The sequence below is a fragment of the Squalius cephalus genome, assembly GCF_949319135.1.
Source record: "Squalius cephalus genome assembly, chromosome: 3".
In the NCBI taxonomy this organism is placed as follows: domain Eukaryota; kingdom Metazoa; phylum Chordata; class Actinopteri; order Cypriniformes; family Leuciscidae; genus Squalius; species Squalius cephalus.
The window spans coordinates 26921455-26941290 of NC_137124.1; the positions used below are offsets into that span (position 1 = coordinate 26921455).

Genomic DNA, 19836 nt, shown 5'->3' on the forward strand with positions numbered 1-19836 from the left:
TGGGATAGGCTGAATCCAGGTTACAGTGGATCCTACTTGTTACTCCTACACAGTTATTTTCTACCTACTGATCCTTTCAGCTGTCCTATTTTCACACACACACACACACACACACACACACACACACACACACACACACACACACACACACACACACACACACACACACACACACACACACACACACACACACACACACACACACACACTCTCTCTCTCTCTCTCTCTCTCACAAGCACACACACACACATACACACATATAACAGAAGAATAGCAGGAAACAATATCTGGTTTGTGGTCCAACCGTAATTGTGTACGACTCCCATTTTAGTGACATCATTTCCTTCCTTCACAGGAAGTCTGTAGTGAGTGTGAACAGGAGGTATAGCGGGGTATAGTGTTTATAGTACTCACACACACACTATGACCTACTGAGAATACTTCCCTTCTAGTTCTGTACTCAACAGTCTTATTTTAGTATCATAGAGATTCTGTTTTCATTTTAACTTAAATGTAAGTTTTAGTAATTTTGTTGTATTGTTTATTTTTTATTTAATATGTCTGTATAGTTTTCTATCAAGTTAAACTGGGTGTTGATGCTTATAAAATTATGAAATAATTATCATATCAATAGAATCATAAAAATGATAAAATAATTGTATTTTGTTTGTTAATGTTTATTTTCTCTAAGTTATTTTTTATTTATTTAAATGGGCCATACGCAGGTTTTGTTAATTACAGAGGTCACGAAATAGAGTTTGCTAGGGGGTTCAGGGGCATGCCTCCTTTGTTAACATTAGTTAATAAAAATGCGACTGTTCATCTTAGCTCAGGTCCATTATATAATATTAACAGATACAACTTTTGATTTTTATAAAACATTAGTAAATAGTAAGTGTTGAAATTAACATCAACTAAGAAGGTCTTTAAGTAGCCTATTTTAATTGAAGTATTTGGTGCTGTGATGAACACCAAAGCGAATACTAAAATATGAATGGCTGTTTGAAATATTTAGATGGTGTTCAGAAACAGAAAGTAGCGCAGCTGCTGTGTTTACGGGGTTACCGGCTAACGGCTGCATTTCTGCTGTTCCACTAGCTCCATCTACTGTCAGACAGGGAATGTTATGTGCATTTTCATTCAGCGCATCTTCTTCACTTGTTTTGTTGTCATGCACTCTCACCCGTGTTGGGCTTTTTTCAGAGTGCACATGCACATTCACTATTAATCTTATGCCTGATGAACAGATTCATTAATGTTTCTTATCTCGTCATGATGACTGTTATGAATTGCAATGAATCACGTAAATTATTGCCTACATTTTCAATAAAAAATTTAACTTTAGTAAACATAAAGCCCCGCCTACTTTAATTTGATTGGCCATGTCAAACATCTTGACATTGACGAGCGCTGTTAGACCGAAGAAAGTGATGATGTTCAGATGAGAAGGTCGGTTATCTCGGTGTTGTGCAATATCCATGCAGCACCAAAGTAGAGTTAATATTAGACACAACCTTTTTTATATACTCAATTTCACAACTTTTATTATATACACCTCGGAAAAATACAGAGGTCCAGACCTCAGGGACCTCAATGGTGGGTACAGCCCTGTTTTTGTGGTTTTAGTTTTAGTTTACTATAATAACCATTGTTCACAATATGACAGTGGAGGTAATATGACACTGTACTGTATTTTGGTTGTTAATCTTTATGTAACTGTAAAAGAAAACCCTTCAACTGATGTTAAGAGGCATACTCACATACAACACACACATACAAGGATTTGACAGAAATCAATAACCCGAAAACCTGAGGCGATCTTTCTTTCCATCTTTTTTTCTCATGCCTTTTGCTTTCTTTCTTTTTCTTAGTGTCAAACTGCATTTATCCACTACTATAAGATCCTCCTCCTACCTGCTCTCCTGTTACAAGTGTGCTTGCACGGCCACAAACGCATTGTTCTGTGTGTGTGTGTGTGTGTGGTTTTACATAGTTTCATGCGTTTCTGTGACCTCAGTTACACCTTTTATCATTAGCCAGTTCTATACAGAGATTATTTTCAAATAACCCCTCAAACTCAAAACTAGATGGACTACTGATCTGATCTGCAAACTGAGCTGCTTTTTCCATTGTCAGAGATCACATTTTCTTCTAAAGCCTCTATCAGAGAGAGAAAGACATAGGTTGTGAGATAGATGTAGCCTAAAGTAAGGTTGAAAACAATCAGGCACCTGGAGGGGCAGCTACATTTGGGGGTCCTACGAATGAGTCTCTTCTGAGTTTGACACTTCCTGGTGTGGTGCAATGTTTGTGAGTGCAACCGGCAGCTAGAGCGTATGCGTATGCGCCTGCATAGACGCGTGTGTGAGTGGAAGAGACAACCACTGTGGGAGGAGAGAAAGACATGAAGAGAGGACTGAAGGAATACTCTCTGCTTTATGGCTCTGCTTAGACCGGGACTGTAAGAACTTCCTGAGAGAGAGAGAGAGAGACCGAGAGGGAGGAAGGAAAGAGAGGAGGAGGAGGAGGAGGAGGGGGGAGGAATGTTGGGGTTTGCTTATAGGATTAAGTGTCTTGAAGGCGGATGGGAAGCGGATCACACGTGGAAGTCTGCAAGGATCTGGAGCATTGAGCGCTGTTCCCGTTGTCCTCCCTCTCTTTCTGAGAGGCAGAGAGCAGGATGGTGCGACCCTTCTCTTCTAGTTTTTCTCGTCATGAGGACTCTCTGACTGCATGACTTTGGGATTGGTTACGATTGTTTGATTGACGGCCAAGGCTCTTGATGGAGCAGGAGCTAGGAGCAGGTTCGCAGGACAGGGAAGAGGTCACAACCTCTCTGGCCTCCACATCCGCTTCTTCATCCAATTCTGACCTCCTGTCCAACGCCTTGCCTGAGGGTGAAAGAGTCGCGGTGGGTCGCCGGCATAGCAGCAGGACTTTTTCAGGGTTACGGCTGTTTGGAAGGAGGTGAGTCGAACTTGCACCTGATGAGTGGGATCTGAGCTCACTGTAGTGCACTTGTGTATGTCTATGTAGATGTAAAGAAAGATTGTGTATTTATGAGAACTTGCAGAGAGCGTGTGTGTGTGCGGGTGCTCAAGTTTCCATTCAATGTTTCCATCTCAAACCTGAGCCCTGTAATGTGTATTTGCTGTAACAACGTGTCTGTAACGCAGTGCATGTTACCTAACCACACTGTGGCTGTGTGTTTGCTCACTGTTTGTGTTTTGTTCAGGTTGGGCTTAGTTCTGGTGTTCTGGTAGCAACAGCTAGTCTATGAAATAAAAAATAATCACTCAGCAATGTATTCGATTATCAATTAATCGCATCTGTGCACTGTTCATGAAAAACATCCATCAGTCACGTTATTTTACAGTAGTGAATAACACATTTCTATGAACAAAACAAATCTGGAAAGGAGTGGAGGACACCGAGTAAGCTACTGTTGGAAAAGTGCATAACCCAAGTTTTTCTAAACATGAGAAATCATCATATTTAGAGCCTAAAAACAACAACAATTCTGACTAAATTATAGGTTTTTAAAAATATTTATTGTTAGACATGTAAAGTTTCAATTTCTACTTTTAACTAGGGCTGTCAAACGATTAATCGCGATTAATTGCATCCAAAATAAAAGTTTGTTTTTTACATAATATATGTGTGTGTATGGAGTATAATTATTTTCTATATATAAATACACACGCATGCATGTATATATTTAAGAAATATTTGCATGTATATACTGTGTATATATATTTATATTATATATAATTCATATTATATATAAATATTTTATATATAAATAACACATTTTTCTTAAATAAATATGCATGTGTGTGTATTTATATAATAATTATACTCCATACACACACATATATTATGTAAACACAAACTTTTATTTTGGATGCGATTAATCGCGATTAATCGTTTGACAGCCCTACTTTTAACACAATACACAAATATTGTTTTATGAGAGCAGTAACAGTAAAGGGATCATTGTGGAGTATATGATCAGATGATTGAATTTGTGTTCCTCCCAATGTACCAGTTAACATTTTGTATGTGCTTTTGTTTTTCTGAATTATCATTTATAATTTAGTGATTTTAACTTCTACTGTCAGATGGCAAGTAATCAGTTTGAAATTTTATTTGCACATAGCTTTTAGGGATACATTTACCATATTTGTTTTCATTTTCTATTTCTACGGCATTGCAGCTTACAGCTCAGGTATTGATTTATGTTTTGTATTATACTAAAATAATTTAATTTGAGCTATAGCCTATATCACTGTGCATTACTTTAATATGCAAGCAACAATGGATAATTTACCTCAGATGTTGAAAATCTTGAGTCTGCCCCCTCACTCTTTTACTTGCCTGTGATTTGAGTTTGTCATGTCTGGTGTGGACAGACAAATTGCATTGTGTCTGGTTAGGACACTGTATTAGGCTGGCCACCCATCCAGGGTGTTTCCCTGCTTTCAGCCCAAAACGCTGGCCTTCAGCACCCTGCCCTGTGACCCTACACAGGACAAGCGGTTCTGAGAACGATGGATGAATGGGTTTGGGTTTGTCTTGAGTTGTCAACCTTGGGTTAGTCATCTTCTATTTTTAATCTGGTTCTTCCTATCTATCAAACGGTTTCAAAGAGCAAACAGAACATGATGGACTGAAAACTGAATGAGAGAGAGAGGGAGAGGTGGATGGTAGGATATGCAAACTCATCCCATCCTATCCTCATACCCATGACATGTACATAATGATGTAGAACATAAAGAGATCACAGAGTGATTAGTTATGTCATCGAGTGTGGCAGAATGGGAGGATTTGCTCTGCTAAAATGGTGCACGTTAGTGTCAGCTCTATAAGGTTTGACTGAAGTCTTTTCAGCATGACAGCATTTTTATCACCTCTATTACCTCTCGTCTTCTTAGCTCTGCGTGTGTTCCCACTGATGAGACAGCTCCTGCTGTGTGCTTAGAGTGTTGAGCTTATTAATTGATGCATAAAGGTGATCAGAGATGTGAGAAGAGGATGTCAATCAGACTGAATTATCAACTTTCACGGGTAGAGCTTGATTTCTCTGGGATCACTTTATTCTCAGACAGATCACAGTAATAATAAAGACTAGAGCGAGTAGCGACGTTGTGTGGTTGGAATAAGTGCGTAAGTGCGTCTTCACTGTGTGGTGTGTGTGAGAGATTTACACTGAAGAAATATAAAATCAGCTTTAAAGAATAGTCATAATTTACGTTGTCTATTTTTACTTCCTCTGCTCTCTCTCTCTCTCTCTCTCTCTCTCTCTCTCTCTCTCTCTCTCTCTCTCTCTCTCTCTCTCTCTTTCTTTCTTTCTCTCTCTCTCTCTTTCTTTCTCTCTCTCTCTCTCTCTCGCTCTCTCTCTCTTTCTTTCTTTCTCTCTCTCTCTCTTTCTCTCTCTCTCTCTCTCTCTCTCTCTCTCTCTCTCTCTCTCTCTCTCTCTGTATTTGTTTACTCTGTCATTTTGTATGTTTACATTTCCGAGCCTTTGTAAGCAATCTCAGACAGGGTTAGTTATGAAACTCCTCCCACTGTTTGTCTGTTTTTGTTTACTTTTTTTGTTGAATACTCAATTAAGTTTACATTGCGAGTCTTTGTGACATCAGAGAGGACGTTAAGCACAAAGAGAGCAAATGTTTAAATACATTAACCTTAGTGTACTTTATGGCATGATGGGATATTTCTGATCATGTCCTGGAACTCTCTGTGTCACCATGGCAACCCTATGTCAGGCTGGAAGAACTCAGCGGAGATGCATTCATCATGTGAGACTCCAGATATCTGGGTCATCTCCACATATAACTCTGTGTGACAAATAAGCCATGGGAACGTTTGACAATACTGACTCATGTACTGTATGTGTCAATGTCTGATGTCCTCTGAGTCTGATCATACTTTTATAAGTGTGTGTGTGTATTCAATTTTTCCAAGAGGCTATTCACTTCAAATTAGCTTGCTGCTGCCCCCAAATTTGGGCCTAGCTAGTGTGTATAATGAACGAAAACCTGAATTCCATTTCTCATAACATTATATAATTATAGTATTTATTCCAACAGAACACTGTTTAAAATAGCCACGCACACACTGTACTGTAGTTAAATAAAATGTTCAATTAAACTTTTTCTGCTTAATCCTGTTCTGTACACACAGAGTTCTGTAATTAATGGGTACTCAATACTCCATGCAGTCTATACGAAACCAAACTGAACAACTAGTTGTTAATAATTTATATAAATGCGCATTAGAGATTGTTTTTGTATGCACAAGAAAAAGCCTCGTCTCATTTGTGTTGCCAGATCTTGCTAGAAAAAAAAAAACAGCAAACAAGAACAAGCCCATAATAAACCTAAATAAATCCAAATGCCTTATATTGCAATTAAAGGGGCCAAGCACAAAAAAGGCATGAGTCATACAAGGATGGCTGGGAGCATCAGACCAATACCAATAATGAGTAATGAAATATATTTTTTAGATTATTTTTGGCAAAACGGCTGAAAAATTATAAATACAATCACTAGTAATATGATTTAATTGCTTATCACTTTTGACTATTTGGTGGCACTGTTACAAAATTGATGTTGTGTGGTCAGTGTGATGTGACAAAGAAACATACAATATGCCAAAGCATTGCAGAGTTACAGCTTCAAAATCAGTTTGGAAAAGCTTTTTTGCCAGCATAGTACGAAAATGATCTGGTGAAAATTGAACCAACGGTCTTGTTTCGACCAAATTTGGTTCTTGGAATGACTCAAGGAATCTATCAAGACTTGTTTAATTAAAATTGGCAAAATTATTAAAAAGCTATTAGCATTGTTTAAAATTTCATTTGTCTGTCACTGTTTCAAATTTTTGAGTACCTTAAGGGCATGGTCCCATTGACTCAAGCCAAGTTCCGTAGTGATGCGCTAATGTGTTTGTAAAGTATATAATTTTACTTCAAAATTCAAAATGGCCGATATGGGACAAATGGGTATCGTTCAACTCTGTATACTGAGACCATTTTTATGATTTTTTGCAAACCGCCCATTTATTTAGAGACTCGTGATGAAGCTTCCTCTATCTGTGATCCGAATTTCATAATTTTTTTCGCAAGCTGTTCTATGGACTGCCATAAACTCAATAGCGGATAATAAGAATACTAACAGATACAATAGTTGTCTATGCACCTTCAGTGCTTGGCCCCTAAATATTGCAACCTGCACCTTCCCAGTTTAATAACTCACTAAACTTGATTGCTTTATGAGCCAAACACAAACAACAAGCCCAAAGATGCTTATAGTAAGTGGACATGGCAACACTGAAAAAGAGTGCTCTGCAAAGCAGCCTTTAAAACATAAACAAAACATGACATTTCTGTTGATGGTGGTTTTGTTAAAATTGTCTAACATAATGAGTCTTTGGTGCATGGCTGTTTTATTATTTTGGTCAAAAACAGTGGATTCCAAACACGTGAGATGCCAGAACATTAATTTCAGTGAGATGCCAGAACATCATCGCAGTTTCGGAAGCGAGTCATGTTCCATATTTTACCTGCTGTATGCAGCTGTGATTTCATTTGGCCTATTAATAGCGGTGGTGTCAAACAGACAGGATTAAATTTGTGCCAAAACAAACCAGATCCACCACCTCCCAGAACTGGATCTGGCACCTATTTTAGTTCATTTCCCACACGCCACTGATTTATGCTATGACTTTATGCATGTTTAATTAAAAATTAGTCACTTCATTAAGTTGTCAATAACCAGTATAATTAGAAGTTTTATATTTTATATATTTTTTAATTTTTTGTAATTCACAGAACAGACACTTTTTTAGAAAACACTATGTTAGTGCAGTCTCCACCACAAGCGTCAAGTGTCAAAACATAGTTTACTAGATATAATCAAGAAAGAACCATAATCAACAATACAATGCAGTCTACTTTGTTTGCAGTGTAGGCAGCTTCATTTTGATGGGAGCAACAAAACATTCTTTTAATTTACTTGATTTTTTTTTTTACAGCGCACAATACCAAAGAGATCGATGAATAAATTAGGAGGGTGAATCCAGCATGCTTTTCATCTCTATTCTTGTACACATCTTCAGGAGAACCTTTTCCTTTCTTTGTGCTTGTGGGAGTGAGATAGGAAAGGAGATGGGGAGGCTGGACAAGATGGACAGAAAGTGCACTTGAAGTCATGTGTGGCATTATAGCTACAAATTCCTGTGTTTGATAGCACATTCAATTGCTCATTTGAAGCAGAGGAACTCCGTATTCTTAAAGCTGGACTGAGAACAGAGTTTAGATTGCACTGCAAAAACTAAGCAGAAAAGAGAAATGACAGATGGGTGTAGTGGTCAGTGTAGAACAGAAGATGATCTGCCCTTGGCTTTGTCCTCTCTGTGTGCTCTTCTCTCTCTCGGTGTTCGCCTGTTGCCTCTGTGGCCCGTTCAGACCTCAGCAGAAGCCACAGAACTGAGCATCCATCTGTCAGCACCTCACGACCTGCTTCTCTGCAAACTGTGAAAGATAGAGTGAAGGAGAGTGGAGGAAGGGTTTTGTCAGTTAATTTAGAGTCGGCGTGCGTTTGTCTATTAATAGCCACGTCTTGCAAATGTGTGTCTGTGTGGTGTGTGTAAATATGTATGTGTGAGCTAGCTCAACGGATTTGTGTGCCGGATATGTAGCATGGCAGTTAGATGTTTTACATATGTGGATGCACACATGCTATGGGTTGCAGTGCAGTGGTGTGTCTTTTCCTCAACAGCAGAGAGAGAGATGAAGTGAAACTAGTAAAGGAAGGCAATTGTAAAGAGCAGACACTCTTTGTTAAAGGGTTATTCTGTCATCATTTACTCACCCTCATGTTGTTCTAAAACTGTATGAATTTCTTTGTTCTGCTGAACACAAAAGAAGATATTTTGAAAAAATGTTGGTAACCAGACAGTTGAACTGTAGCCATTGGCTTCCTATACTATGGAAATCAATTGGTGCCGTCAACTGTCTGGTTTCCAACATTCTTCAAAATGTCATCTTCTGTGTTCAGGAAAAAAAAAAAGTTTGGAACAACTTATGGGTGAGTAAATGATGACAATTTTTGTTTTTGGTAAACTTTCCCTTCAATCTGTCTGTGTCAAACAGGAATGCAGCATGACATCAAAGCCATGTTGCTCTTCAGTAACAACTCGAATGGTGCACTAGTGGAATGAGGTGCACCTCAGAACCATTAAAACAATTAAGAAATACACTACTGTTCAAAAGTTTGTGGTTGGTAAGATTTAAAAAAAAGTTTTTGAAAGAAGTCTCTTCTGCTCATAAAGGCTGCATTTATTTACATGTCAAAAATTCAGTAATATTTGAAATATTATTACCATTAATAATAACTGCTTTCTGTTTTGCTATATTTTAAGATGTAGTTTATTGCTATAATGTCAAAGCTGAATTTTCAGCATCATTACTCCAGTCTTCAGTGTCACATGATCCTTCAGAAATCATCTGTCTTGTTGTTGTTGTTATTATTTGTTCTTGTTTGCTAAATAGAATGTTCAAAAGAACAGCGTTTATTTTAAATAGACATCTTTTGTTACACCCCAGACTTTTAAACGGTAGTGTAAATTAATAAAAAATCCCCAATATACTATATTTGCTATTTAAATAAATTATGAATTTAAAAATAAAATGTAAATATATAACAATAAATTGCAACTATTATCAGTGGAAACATTTTAGCAGACTGTTCGCATTATATTTGATGATTTGACTAACCGTATTGACTTTTACTGGTAAAGAAACTTTTTTTTTATAGGGAGGCTGCTTCTCTTTTTCGAGAGGGGGCGTTGAAGCATAGTGCTGGGAGCCGCTCTGAAAAGTTACCTGCTAGGTCACGATTCGTTTACGCTGACAGGGGTGGAACAGATAGTGGGCGCAACGCTGTGAAAATGCTGGGGTTGAGTGCGAGAAGAGGTGTCTGCATCTCACTCTATGCATGTGTGGGCGTCCCAGAGAATACCGCTTATACCAGGATCTCGTTGTACTGGTTAACATGGAGATCTGCTCACAAATCCTGCTCAGTAATTCTGATCTCCATCAAAGTGACTCTAAGTGAAGTCCTCAGTCAACAGTTATTGTTTCTAATTATTTATTTATGGGATTTACACATAATGCTTGTGTTGCAGTTCTTAAAAAGTATTTTGTACTTGCCAACAAACGATTTTTAGTTGCATTTATCATTTCTTTGGCTTTGTTGGATTGAACCGGAGGAGACAGGAAGACTGTAGAGGAGACAGGAAGCAATGGGTGAACAGGATCGGGAAAGGACTCGAATTTGGGTCGCCTGAAGTGCTACTGCACCATATGTCAGCACTGTCCACAAGGCTATGGCTCTGAAAAAATTGTCAGTTGGTGAGAGTTAAACATTCAGCCAGTAAAGCAGGAGCTGAAATGCCTATAAAACACATGAACCATGACCTGTAATGATTCTTTTATAAGTTGCTGGAGCTCTTGGATAATGGATTAACTAAATCAGGCAGAGCAGGTTTTGGTTTAGTTAATCCATTATCCAAGAGCTCCAGTAATTGGGTATAATTGGACTGAGGTAGTAAATCATTGTTCACCATTTGTTTTAAAGCAGTGCGGAGTGTTTGCATGTGTGTAAAGGTGGGTGAATGCCTGCAGGTGAAAGGGATGGAGGTTAGCGCTCAGATTGAGTTTGTCTGTTCACTGTTACTCCTTTCTCTCATTTCATTTTCTTGCTACCGCTCTTTCTACCTGTTTATTTGATTGAAGAAGTGATTGAATATATTGCACTAAAGAGGTTAACGTTCTTTGTCAGGATTTACAATTATTCAAGCAGAAGCCAAGCATCTAGTTTTAAACAACCTTTTTGTAGTAAAAATATTAGAATCATTAACTGATTTAAATTTGAATTAGAATAAAAGGAAACTCGAGCTTCAAAAAGATACAAAAGCTTTATAAAAGTACCAGAATGACATGACTTATGCACTACTGTATATTATATTCCAAGCCATGATAGCTTTGTTTGTCAGAAATTTACTGTTGCTCTATTCTCATTTTCTAATTTAATGTTGTTGTTGTTTTTCATCATAAAAAGTATATTGGATATGTTTAAGCATTTTTATTTTTTTCCTTTCAGTAGAAGCAAGGATATGCTTTTTTAGAGCTGTACTGACAGTTTACTCTTATTCTGTGCAGCCTGTCCCATGCATAACATCCGTGAAATACATCCTATTCAGATCTAAAGGGTGTAGATGAGTTTAGATCCATGTGCGCAGTCATGCGTTAATGTCTTTTTGTGTGTTGTGTGTTTGAGCTCACCTGTGTTGGTTTAAGCAGAAGTTAAGAAGAGGTGTGTCTGTGTCATTAATGATGAAATGTTCTGCCTGTCTGCCATGCATAAGAATAAATACCTCCTCTTGGTAATGTGGGATACTCTAGAGTAAATATCAGTGTAATGGAATTAAATTTGATGTTTGAAAATGCTTAAATTACAGCTGGTCTAATCATTAAAAGAAATGATTTGTGTTTGGACAGTTTGATTTCAAGCTAATCGATATTCCTCCCTCTTTCTCTCCCTTTCACTGGCTCTTTGAATGACTAAATGATCTGTCATAGGTAAGTATCCATGTCTCTTTGAAAAGGATCTGTTCTGCTGACACAGTCTGTGTAAAAGAGGGATCTTGTATCGTGTGTGTGTGTGTGTGTGTTTGCATCAGGAGTAAAGTGCATGTCCTCATTAATATTTATTCCACTTTTTCACCCTACCACAGGGTTTATATCAACATTTCAGTAGTTGACATCAATAGCAGTGAAATTGCACAATTCTCCACACTATTATACCACAGCTAAAATTAATTTGCCATTTAAAACATCCCTTATTTAAAGTTACATATAAATATGTACAAATTCATATCATTTTATATCATTTTAAATTTATATAAAACTAATAAATAAAAATAAATTGTATCAAAATAAATATTTTATAGTGTGCTGTGAAAGAGCAACATAGTTGCACTGTTGATCTTATTTATTACCCTTTAAGTATTTCTCAGTTAAATAAACATTCACAAGCATTTAAAGCAGGGCCTAAAATTAACACTCGCCAAATGCGAGTGAAAATTGGTGTTAGCAAGTATATGAAATGGTGTCAATTGCCAGGTGGCCCGGTAACATTTTTATAAATTCTAACAATGCAAAATTTGTGAGAAGAAGAATGTGAACAAACTTGAATGATGCTCGGGTCACCAGCCATTATATTCACCTGTCACAAATTCTCTGTCTCTCTATGTCTATCCATCCCTGTCTTATTCAAGGGTAACTGGTCAAAGATAAAGGGACACCAAAATAACAAAAAACACCAAAAATAATCAGATTTTCCAGGGTTTAGGCTCTTGAAATCATTGAAAGCCCTGTTCTTTTGTGTTTGCGTTTGTCTTTTTGTGTGTGGAGTGTCCCTTTTTACATACCTCATTATTTTTCACTGCTGGATGTGTTTTTTGGTACCCCTGTTGAAACCATGATGATATTTGCTGCTCTTGAGACGCGGACTGGAGCCGGGTGTACAACGATTATGAGAAAAAAAGAGAAAGATCTGTTGGAAAAAAGGATACTTTCTATTGGCCATGTTTAAAATCTCATTACGATCTCAAAGATGAAGCTTGGATGCTGGTTATGGCCTGTTAAGTGTTATTTGTTAGATGGATTTTGTCTAGTGATGTAACCTGACAGAATCAGGGTGATCAATATCTACCACGTCCTCAACAGCGAGGGATATTTCTCATAATCAGACGAGGATGAATTTCAACTGCACGTTTGCTAAAAGCTCTGATGACTACTGTCACAGTTAGAATTTTCTGAGCCGTTGTGATTGCTTATCTTACAACAGTCATGAAAGGTGTTGCTTTTTAACAGCACGCTAGCTTCCATGCCATGGAGACTCTGGAGTCTCTGTAGGTCTGGTTTTGTCTCTCCTTCACATCACACTAACATGTGAGGTCTGTTTGCAGGAAGTTTGCTGTTTTTTTTTGTTTGTTTGCTGGCTACATTAGCATTCTCTCCTAAAGTTGTTGCAAAAAGCACTATGTTGCTCCAGAGGGTGTGTATATGTGCGTGTTTGCTTATTTATGTCATGTTGAAGCAGCAAATGAGAAGGAAATTTTGGTAAGAGTAATGTTCTTTGCCGAAGAACAGAAATTAGAAGATTGGTAAATCTGAAAAAAAACAAAAAAAAAAAAACTGGATAGGACCAATTCATTAATATAGTTTAGGATAAAAAAAGGATTTAGAAACAATTAGAGGTCAAACAGGTATGTTCACATTTGGATAATTAGATAGAAAAATACTGAATAGGGCTGGGTGTCATTACAGATTTCCAGATTTGATTCAAATTCACGAACTGTCAGTTCAGTTCAATATGATTCTTATTTTATTGTCCTGTTGCACTACACATTACATTACATTGTGATTTGCTGCCATCTATTGGAGGACACATGCTGGCAGAATGGAAGATTCTACTGTTCAAAACTATTTTTAAATGTTTTTGAAAAAAAGTCTCAACAAGGCTGCTTTTATTTAATCAGAAATACAGTAAAAACAATGTATTATTACAATATAACGTAATCGTTTTCTCTTTAGTTTAACACGTTCCTTCAGAAATCATTCTAATAATGCTGATTTGGTGCTCCTAATATTTTTGTGGGATTTTTTTTTTTTTTTTTTTCAGGATTCTTTGAATAGAAAGTTCAAAAGAACAGTATTTGTTTGATATAGATTTTTTTAACAGTATAATGGCTAAGGTTTTACTTTTGATAAGTGTAATGCATTCTTGCTAAAGAAAACCCCTACTTTTGAATGATAATCTTTATAAGTTACATTGCTTTTGATAAAACTCTGCGTCTATTGATGATCATTTTGAGAGGAGTTTGATATCTGAGCGCACAGGAACAGAATGATGCACATAAAATCAAAAACTTCAAGACTGACATGCAGTTAATGACTCTATTGTAATGTCAGCTTCTGACCAGCAGATGCCCCCCTTTCTCAATATGCTCAAACATGAGTGTGTGCAGGATGAAAAGGGCTGATTAGATGGCAGATGAAGATTGGGCTTTCAGCGGAAATATGACTGACAGCTGGTCTTAGGTGGTTGCTCAGATGATTATCAGGTAATTATGTGCTGTGACACCCAGACAGAAGCAGCAACAGTTGCCGTGGGAGACGGTGAAGCGACGTCTTAGATGGCACGTTCAGTTCACACATGACAAAATAAATAGACAGACTTTGCTTCTGTTCCTTGTTTGCATGGTGACTCACACTCCTCATTCCTCCCACTCCTGCACTCAGAGATTGAGTTCTAAATATAATCCCCTTGTCTGGTTTATGAAATGCTAATGTAAAACCCCTCTGTCTTGAACTATCAAACCACCGTGTCTAATTTGTGTCTGTTGAGCAGTGTAGCATTAGCAGCCACAAATTCTCTGAGCAGCGCCTTTACCATATATGGCGGAGGCAGACGCGTGCATCGTAGTTCATCAAATTTGCATAGAACAGATTCTGTTTGTGTGTGCACTAGGGGTGGAACGATACACAGAAGTCACGGTTCGGTTCGTACCTCGGTTCAGACATCACGGTTCGGTACGAGTTCGGTACAATGGAGGCAAAAGCAAAACAAAAATGCTGAATGCAAATTTTTTTTTTATTGTGCATGTCTCAGGCTGTACCACCAAAGGAAAATAAATGTCTTAAGCCTTGTATTTTTTAAATAGGTTTTATTAATAAAGTAAAGGCATAGAACCAGTTTATTTGTAGTGCATTGACAATTGTTTTATATAATTAGTTTATTCATTAAATTAATAAAAAGACAAAAAGACCTTGAGATATGTTTGGTAATTGTACCTGAATGAATTTAAAATTAATTTGCTACATTTCAGATCAATATATTTGTTTTCCTTAAAATTTTAATTAACACTAACTTTATTCTCATCTTAATTATAAATAATTTATTTCTGTATAAAATAATACTACCATTAAAAACACATTTGATTTTCTTTCAATGTAGAATGAGTAACTTAAAAATAAACAGATTTGTGCTGTTTGAGGACAAGAAATGAAAACCAATGCAATATGATGAATGTCTAAAAGATGGCACCAACAGTTTTTAAATGGGGTTGGATAAATATTTTTTGCTTTTTAACAGTGTGTGTGTGTGTGTGTGTGTGTGTGAGTGAGAGAGAGATTTTGGTTGGGTGACAGTTGTAGGTTACAGTTTGACAAGAGTTTACAGTTTGACAAAAGCACAATGTTGTTTTATATTGCGAGTGTACATAATTATAAGTAAACACTTTGCAGTTTGAATGATGTCCTGTATGAACAAAATGAGGGAGTATGTTTTTATGTTTCCACTGTTCGATCGCGCCCGCGCCTCTCCCTCTCACTCACACACACACACACACACACACACACACACACTAGGGCTGTCAATCTTCCTCTATAATACTATTCGAATTCCATTCCTTATTTTATTTAATATTCGAATAATATTCGAATATTAAATGCTCAAATGTATCCTATTATTATATGAATCATGACGCATCGTTGCCATGAAAAACAGCGTTGCTATGGACGCGGAACGGACTACTTTCTTTAGCGGAAGCAATACAATCGTTTTTAAATCAATAAACTCCTTTTTAAATCAATGTTTTGTGTAAAATTATTTATTTATTTTGTAGGTAGCCGTGTAATAATTTCAGCCTGTCGGGGTTGTTATTCGCTATAACAACCGCCTCGCTATACATTATCTTACTTGGCGGACAGCTGGTAACAGTTAAGCCCCGTGATGAGGAGAGAGGCAGAAAAGAATAATTCTTGCCTGTTTTAGCGGCGGTTCCTAGGACAGATCGCCTAGCTTGTCAGGGTGTAACGTTGTCAGTTTTTCCATTTAGGGTTTGAAATCCAAACACCTTCAACACATCGCTTCTCAAATTGTCAGGAGTGGTGATCTCCGTTTCCGTGCAGACATTGCTCTCCGCGGTTTTTGACAGTATTGTTATGATACAGCGTGGATAACGTGCACAATTGTGTTACGATTCAAAAACGTTATTGTTCATCTGACGAAACAAAAGCATTTCATTTTCACATGCGCGCGAGAAAGGCAAGATTGCATAATTTTTTTACATTTTAAAATGTACATAAAAAAAGCAATATTCGAATAGGAACTTCAGCATTCGAATAGTACTGATTTTTTTAATATTCGAATTATATTCGAATTTCGGAATTCGTTCCAACAGCCCTAACACACACACACACACACACACACACACACACACACACACACACACACGCGTTCGATCGCGCCCGCGCCTCTCCCTCTCCCTCTCTCTCTCACACACACATACACACACATAATCCAGCATTGCAATCTTGACATCGCAGTCTGTTCATTATAGAGCTGGTAAGTCCCGCCCCTTCCGCTAACCCCACTGGACCTCTAGGTTGAAAAATCGTCAATGCAAGTGAATGGGAGAAAATTATTATTTTCTGGTCCCGTTTGAATTTTGCCATGAATGTGAACATATGTTGTCTGTGAATTTTTTATATTATTTTTCGTGTAAAGAATGCTACAATTTAGCTGGTAGAAGTTTGATACGGTTAGACTTTGTGTGAGAGCACTTTGTGGACTACAACTCTTCGCTGCTTTCGACGCAAATCTGAAGAAAGAACAGCCCATTTGGTTTGAATGGTGACATTTGGGTACAAAACACACAGGCATCTCGATCTGTCTCCATATATTATCGCAGCATTAGCACCGTGATTTGACAAGTGGAGGGAAATGTGTTATGGGGTGACGTCACATAGGCGACATGTAGTCTTTCTCGTTATGTCTTTTCCACAACTGCTAGCCAAAGAATCATACAATATACTGTCAAACTCGTAACATGAAAAATTATATAAAAAATTCACAGACAACATATGTTCACATTCATGGCACAATTCAAACGGGATCAGAAAATAATTATTTTCTCCCATTCACTTGCATTGACGATTTTTCAACCTAGAGGTCCACTTGGGGTTTTACGGATGGGCGGGACTTACCAGCTCTATAGCCACAGAGCTTCAGAGCTAAGGCGGGGCTACAGCTTAGGCGTCCCTAAAGAACCCGCGTATCTAACAGTAGTTCCGCACTACTTAATTAATTTGCACGCGAGTTTTATTTATTTTTATACCGTGTATTTTCCGTGTAAATTCATGCACCGAACCGTGACGCCCGTACCGTTTCGGTTCAATACGAATACATGTTCCGTTCCACCCCTAGTGTGCACATGCATATCGACAGAGTCAGGTTGAATAAGTGTTTGTGTGGGGGAAGGAAGTGTACAGTGTGTGTGTGTGAATGCATGTGTTGCTGTTTCAGTAAATGCCGCTTCTTTAGTTTCTGTCACCAATTACTCATAGCTCACACATCCCTTGTATTATGTAAAACATCTGGGTACTTTTTTATGGTGGGAGCCAAACTGACCCTATATGTATTGAATACAATTCCCCAAAAATCACACCAATGACAACCAAAGACCTTTAACATGAGAGGAATACTAACATAAAAAAACATAATTCATAAACATGAAACTCATAAATATTATAAATGGTATTTAATAAAAAAAAAAAAAAAAAAATTTTTTAAGTTGTTTGGAAACTTCTGCCTGTCTTCCTGAAGCTCAAACAGTGAGCCTGGCACTTGCAATGGCGAGATCATGAATACAATTCCCAGCAAACTTAACATGCAAGAATTGATAACTATATATGCCTTCAGTGCAAGTTCTTCAGATAAAAGTGTCTGCCAAATGAGGGTAGTTTAGAAACTGACATATGTTTTTATTTCGGGTCTGTGGAGAAGACTTTAACAATAGAAATTTTGTACGCACATTCCACAACACATTAAAGTATTAACACTTTGCAGGCATGTTCATGACTCTAAAAGAAAAAAAGTCACAAAATGTCATAAGTTAAATTGTATTTCTGACAACTAAAAAAAAATCGGCCAAATTGAGGGTTTCTCGACAGGCTTCTTGTGCATTTTTGGAAACGAAAACTATGAAACTGAGAGCATGGCTGAGTGTATGCATGCATGTTTTTTTGTGTTAGATGCAGTTAACCGCTCTGTCTGAGAAAGGTCTTTCAGTCGGACAAAAAAGCTGTTGCGGTCCAACCACACGGGCAGAGTCCTGATGCACACACTCACTGCTTGAGGCAGTGGTGTCACACTGATCAAAGGGACTGTTGACGTCTCTGTCACATCAGAGTTAAGAGACTGACACAGAAACATACACCCTTTCTCCCGGCACAAACACGTACCCATGTACGCACGCACGCATATACACACTCACACACATATAGCTGGCTTGAGGAAGTTTGTGGTTGATGTCCTCCCCATAGGAAACTGTGTGTTTGTGCGTAAAATAGTAACCTTGCTCTTGGGTCAGTGGGGGAGTCAAGAGGATGTTAGTTGTTTAAAAAAGGCAGCCTGTGGTAATTGGGTGTCTCTTCTTCCTGATGTCACAGCTTAACATGCAGAGACAATGTATAAGTAAACCGTTAGTTGACGATTCCACCCAAAAGTGTAAAAGCTCTGAGGCACTTTCAGAACTTAGTTGTTGGTTTAATCAATCCGTCCAGCTCACGACACAGTAAATGTGATTCTTTATTCAGTAGTATCCTTCATGTCGTTCCAAATCTCTAGGACTTTTTTTCTCCTGTGCAACACAAAAGAAGAATGTCAGAAGTATTTTTTTGTTCCGTATGATGTAGGCGAAGGGGTCCTATGTGGTTTGGACCCCAGTGCTCTCCAAAATATATTTCACAGAAGACCATATTAATGCAGATTTGGAATGGAAGAATATTCATATTTGGTTGATCTATTCCATTAAGTCAGAGATACAGTTGCTGTAGTAGATCCTCTTACTAGCTTGCAGTTCTCATTTATTTACATAATAATAAGTTCTGGGGGTGTTAGTGTAGATATTTGCATCTGCTGTATGTACATGTCAACATGTGTTCAGACTGAGCAAATGTTTTCAAGTTTTTGGTTGACTTTGATCTACATAGCTGGGTGTTTGTGTCAGAGGAAGCGTGCCTCATCAGTAGAATCATGCTGCTGTCTCTGATCCCTCTCTCTCTCTCTCTCTCTCTCTCTCTCTCTCTCTCTCTCTCTCTCTCTCTCTCTCTCTCTCTCTCTCTCTCTCTCTCTCTCTCTCTCTCTCTCTCTCTCTCTCTCTCTCTCACCCGCTTGCTTTTTGACCCTCCCACTCTCTAAGGACAGACTGTATGCTCTCTCTTTCCCCTTCCCCGTCAACCTTCTTTCTGTTTCCATTCTCTTCCCCCTCACTCTTGCTTTCTCTAAAAGTTATCTGGTGAGAAAAGGAGAAGACATTTGGATGATTTACACTCTTCCATCAGGTTGTAGATTTCTCTGACTATTCTCTTTTGTTTTGTTGATCTCTAGAGTTGAGAGTGCAGTGCTGTGTCCTTCAGACTGTGATTTGTGTTAACGGTGCGTGTGGGAGAGTAAGACGAGATGATTCTAATGTTGTCTGCCTGGCAAATTATCTGCAGTTTAGATACAGTGACTCTAATCTCATTGCTGTCTGTGACAGTCTGATTCTGTCATCAACTGTTGCTGCTGTATTTGGGTTGTATCGCCCTGCAGTTTGTAACTGTACAAATCCAGGTGTTGTAATCTGTATTATATTTGTTTCAGAGTTAAAAGAGAGTATTGCAGGCTGCTGTTGTTACCAGAAATCTTCCTAGCTCTG

General features: G+C 37.9%; 1 protein-coding gene across 25 annotated transcripts in view; it reads left to right on the forward strand.

Annotated features, from left to right (window-relative positions):
• Positions 1 to 19836, forward strand: part of dgkza (diacylglycerol kinase, zeta a) — a 108018-nt gene that overhangs the window by 23908 nt on the left and 64274 nt on the right. For 13 of the 25 annotated variants that reach the window (XM_079865667.1, XM_079865678.1, XM_079865688.1 and 10 more), the window contains exon 1: positions 19332 to 19480. The exons of 9 other annotated variants lie outside the window; for them this stretch is intronic. Coding sequence is in view for 3 of the 16 variants with exons in the window: in XM_079865681.1 (XP_079721807.1) it covers positions 2783 to 2967 (185 nt within the window). In the remaining 13 variants the exon portion in view is untranslated. Of the gene's footprint in view, positions 1 to 2355; positions 2968 to 19331; positions 19481 to 19836 lie in introns of those variants that run through there. 3 more of the 25 variants (XM_079865681.1, XM_079865680.1, XM_079865673.1) reach the window with 2 other exon arrangements.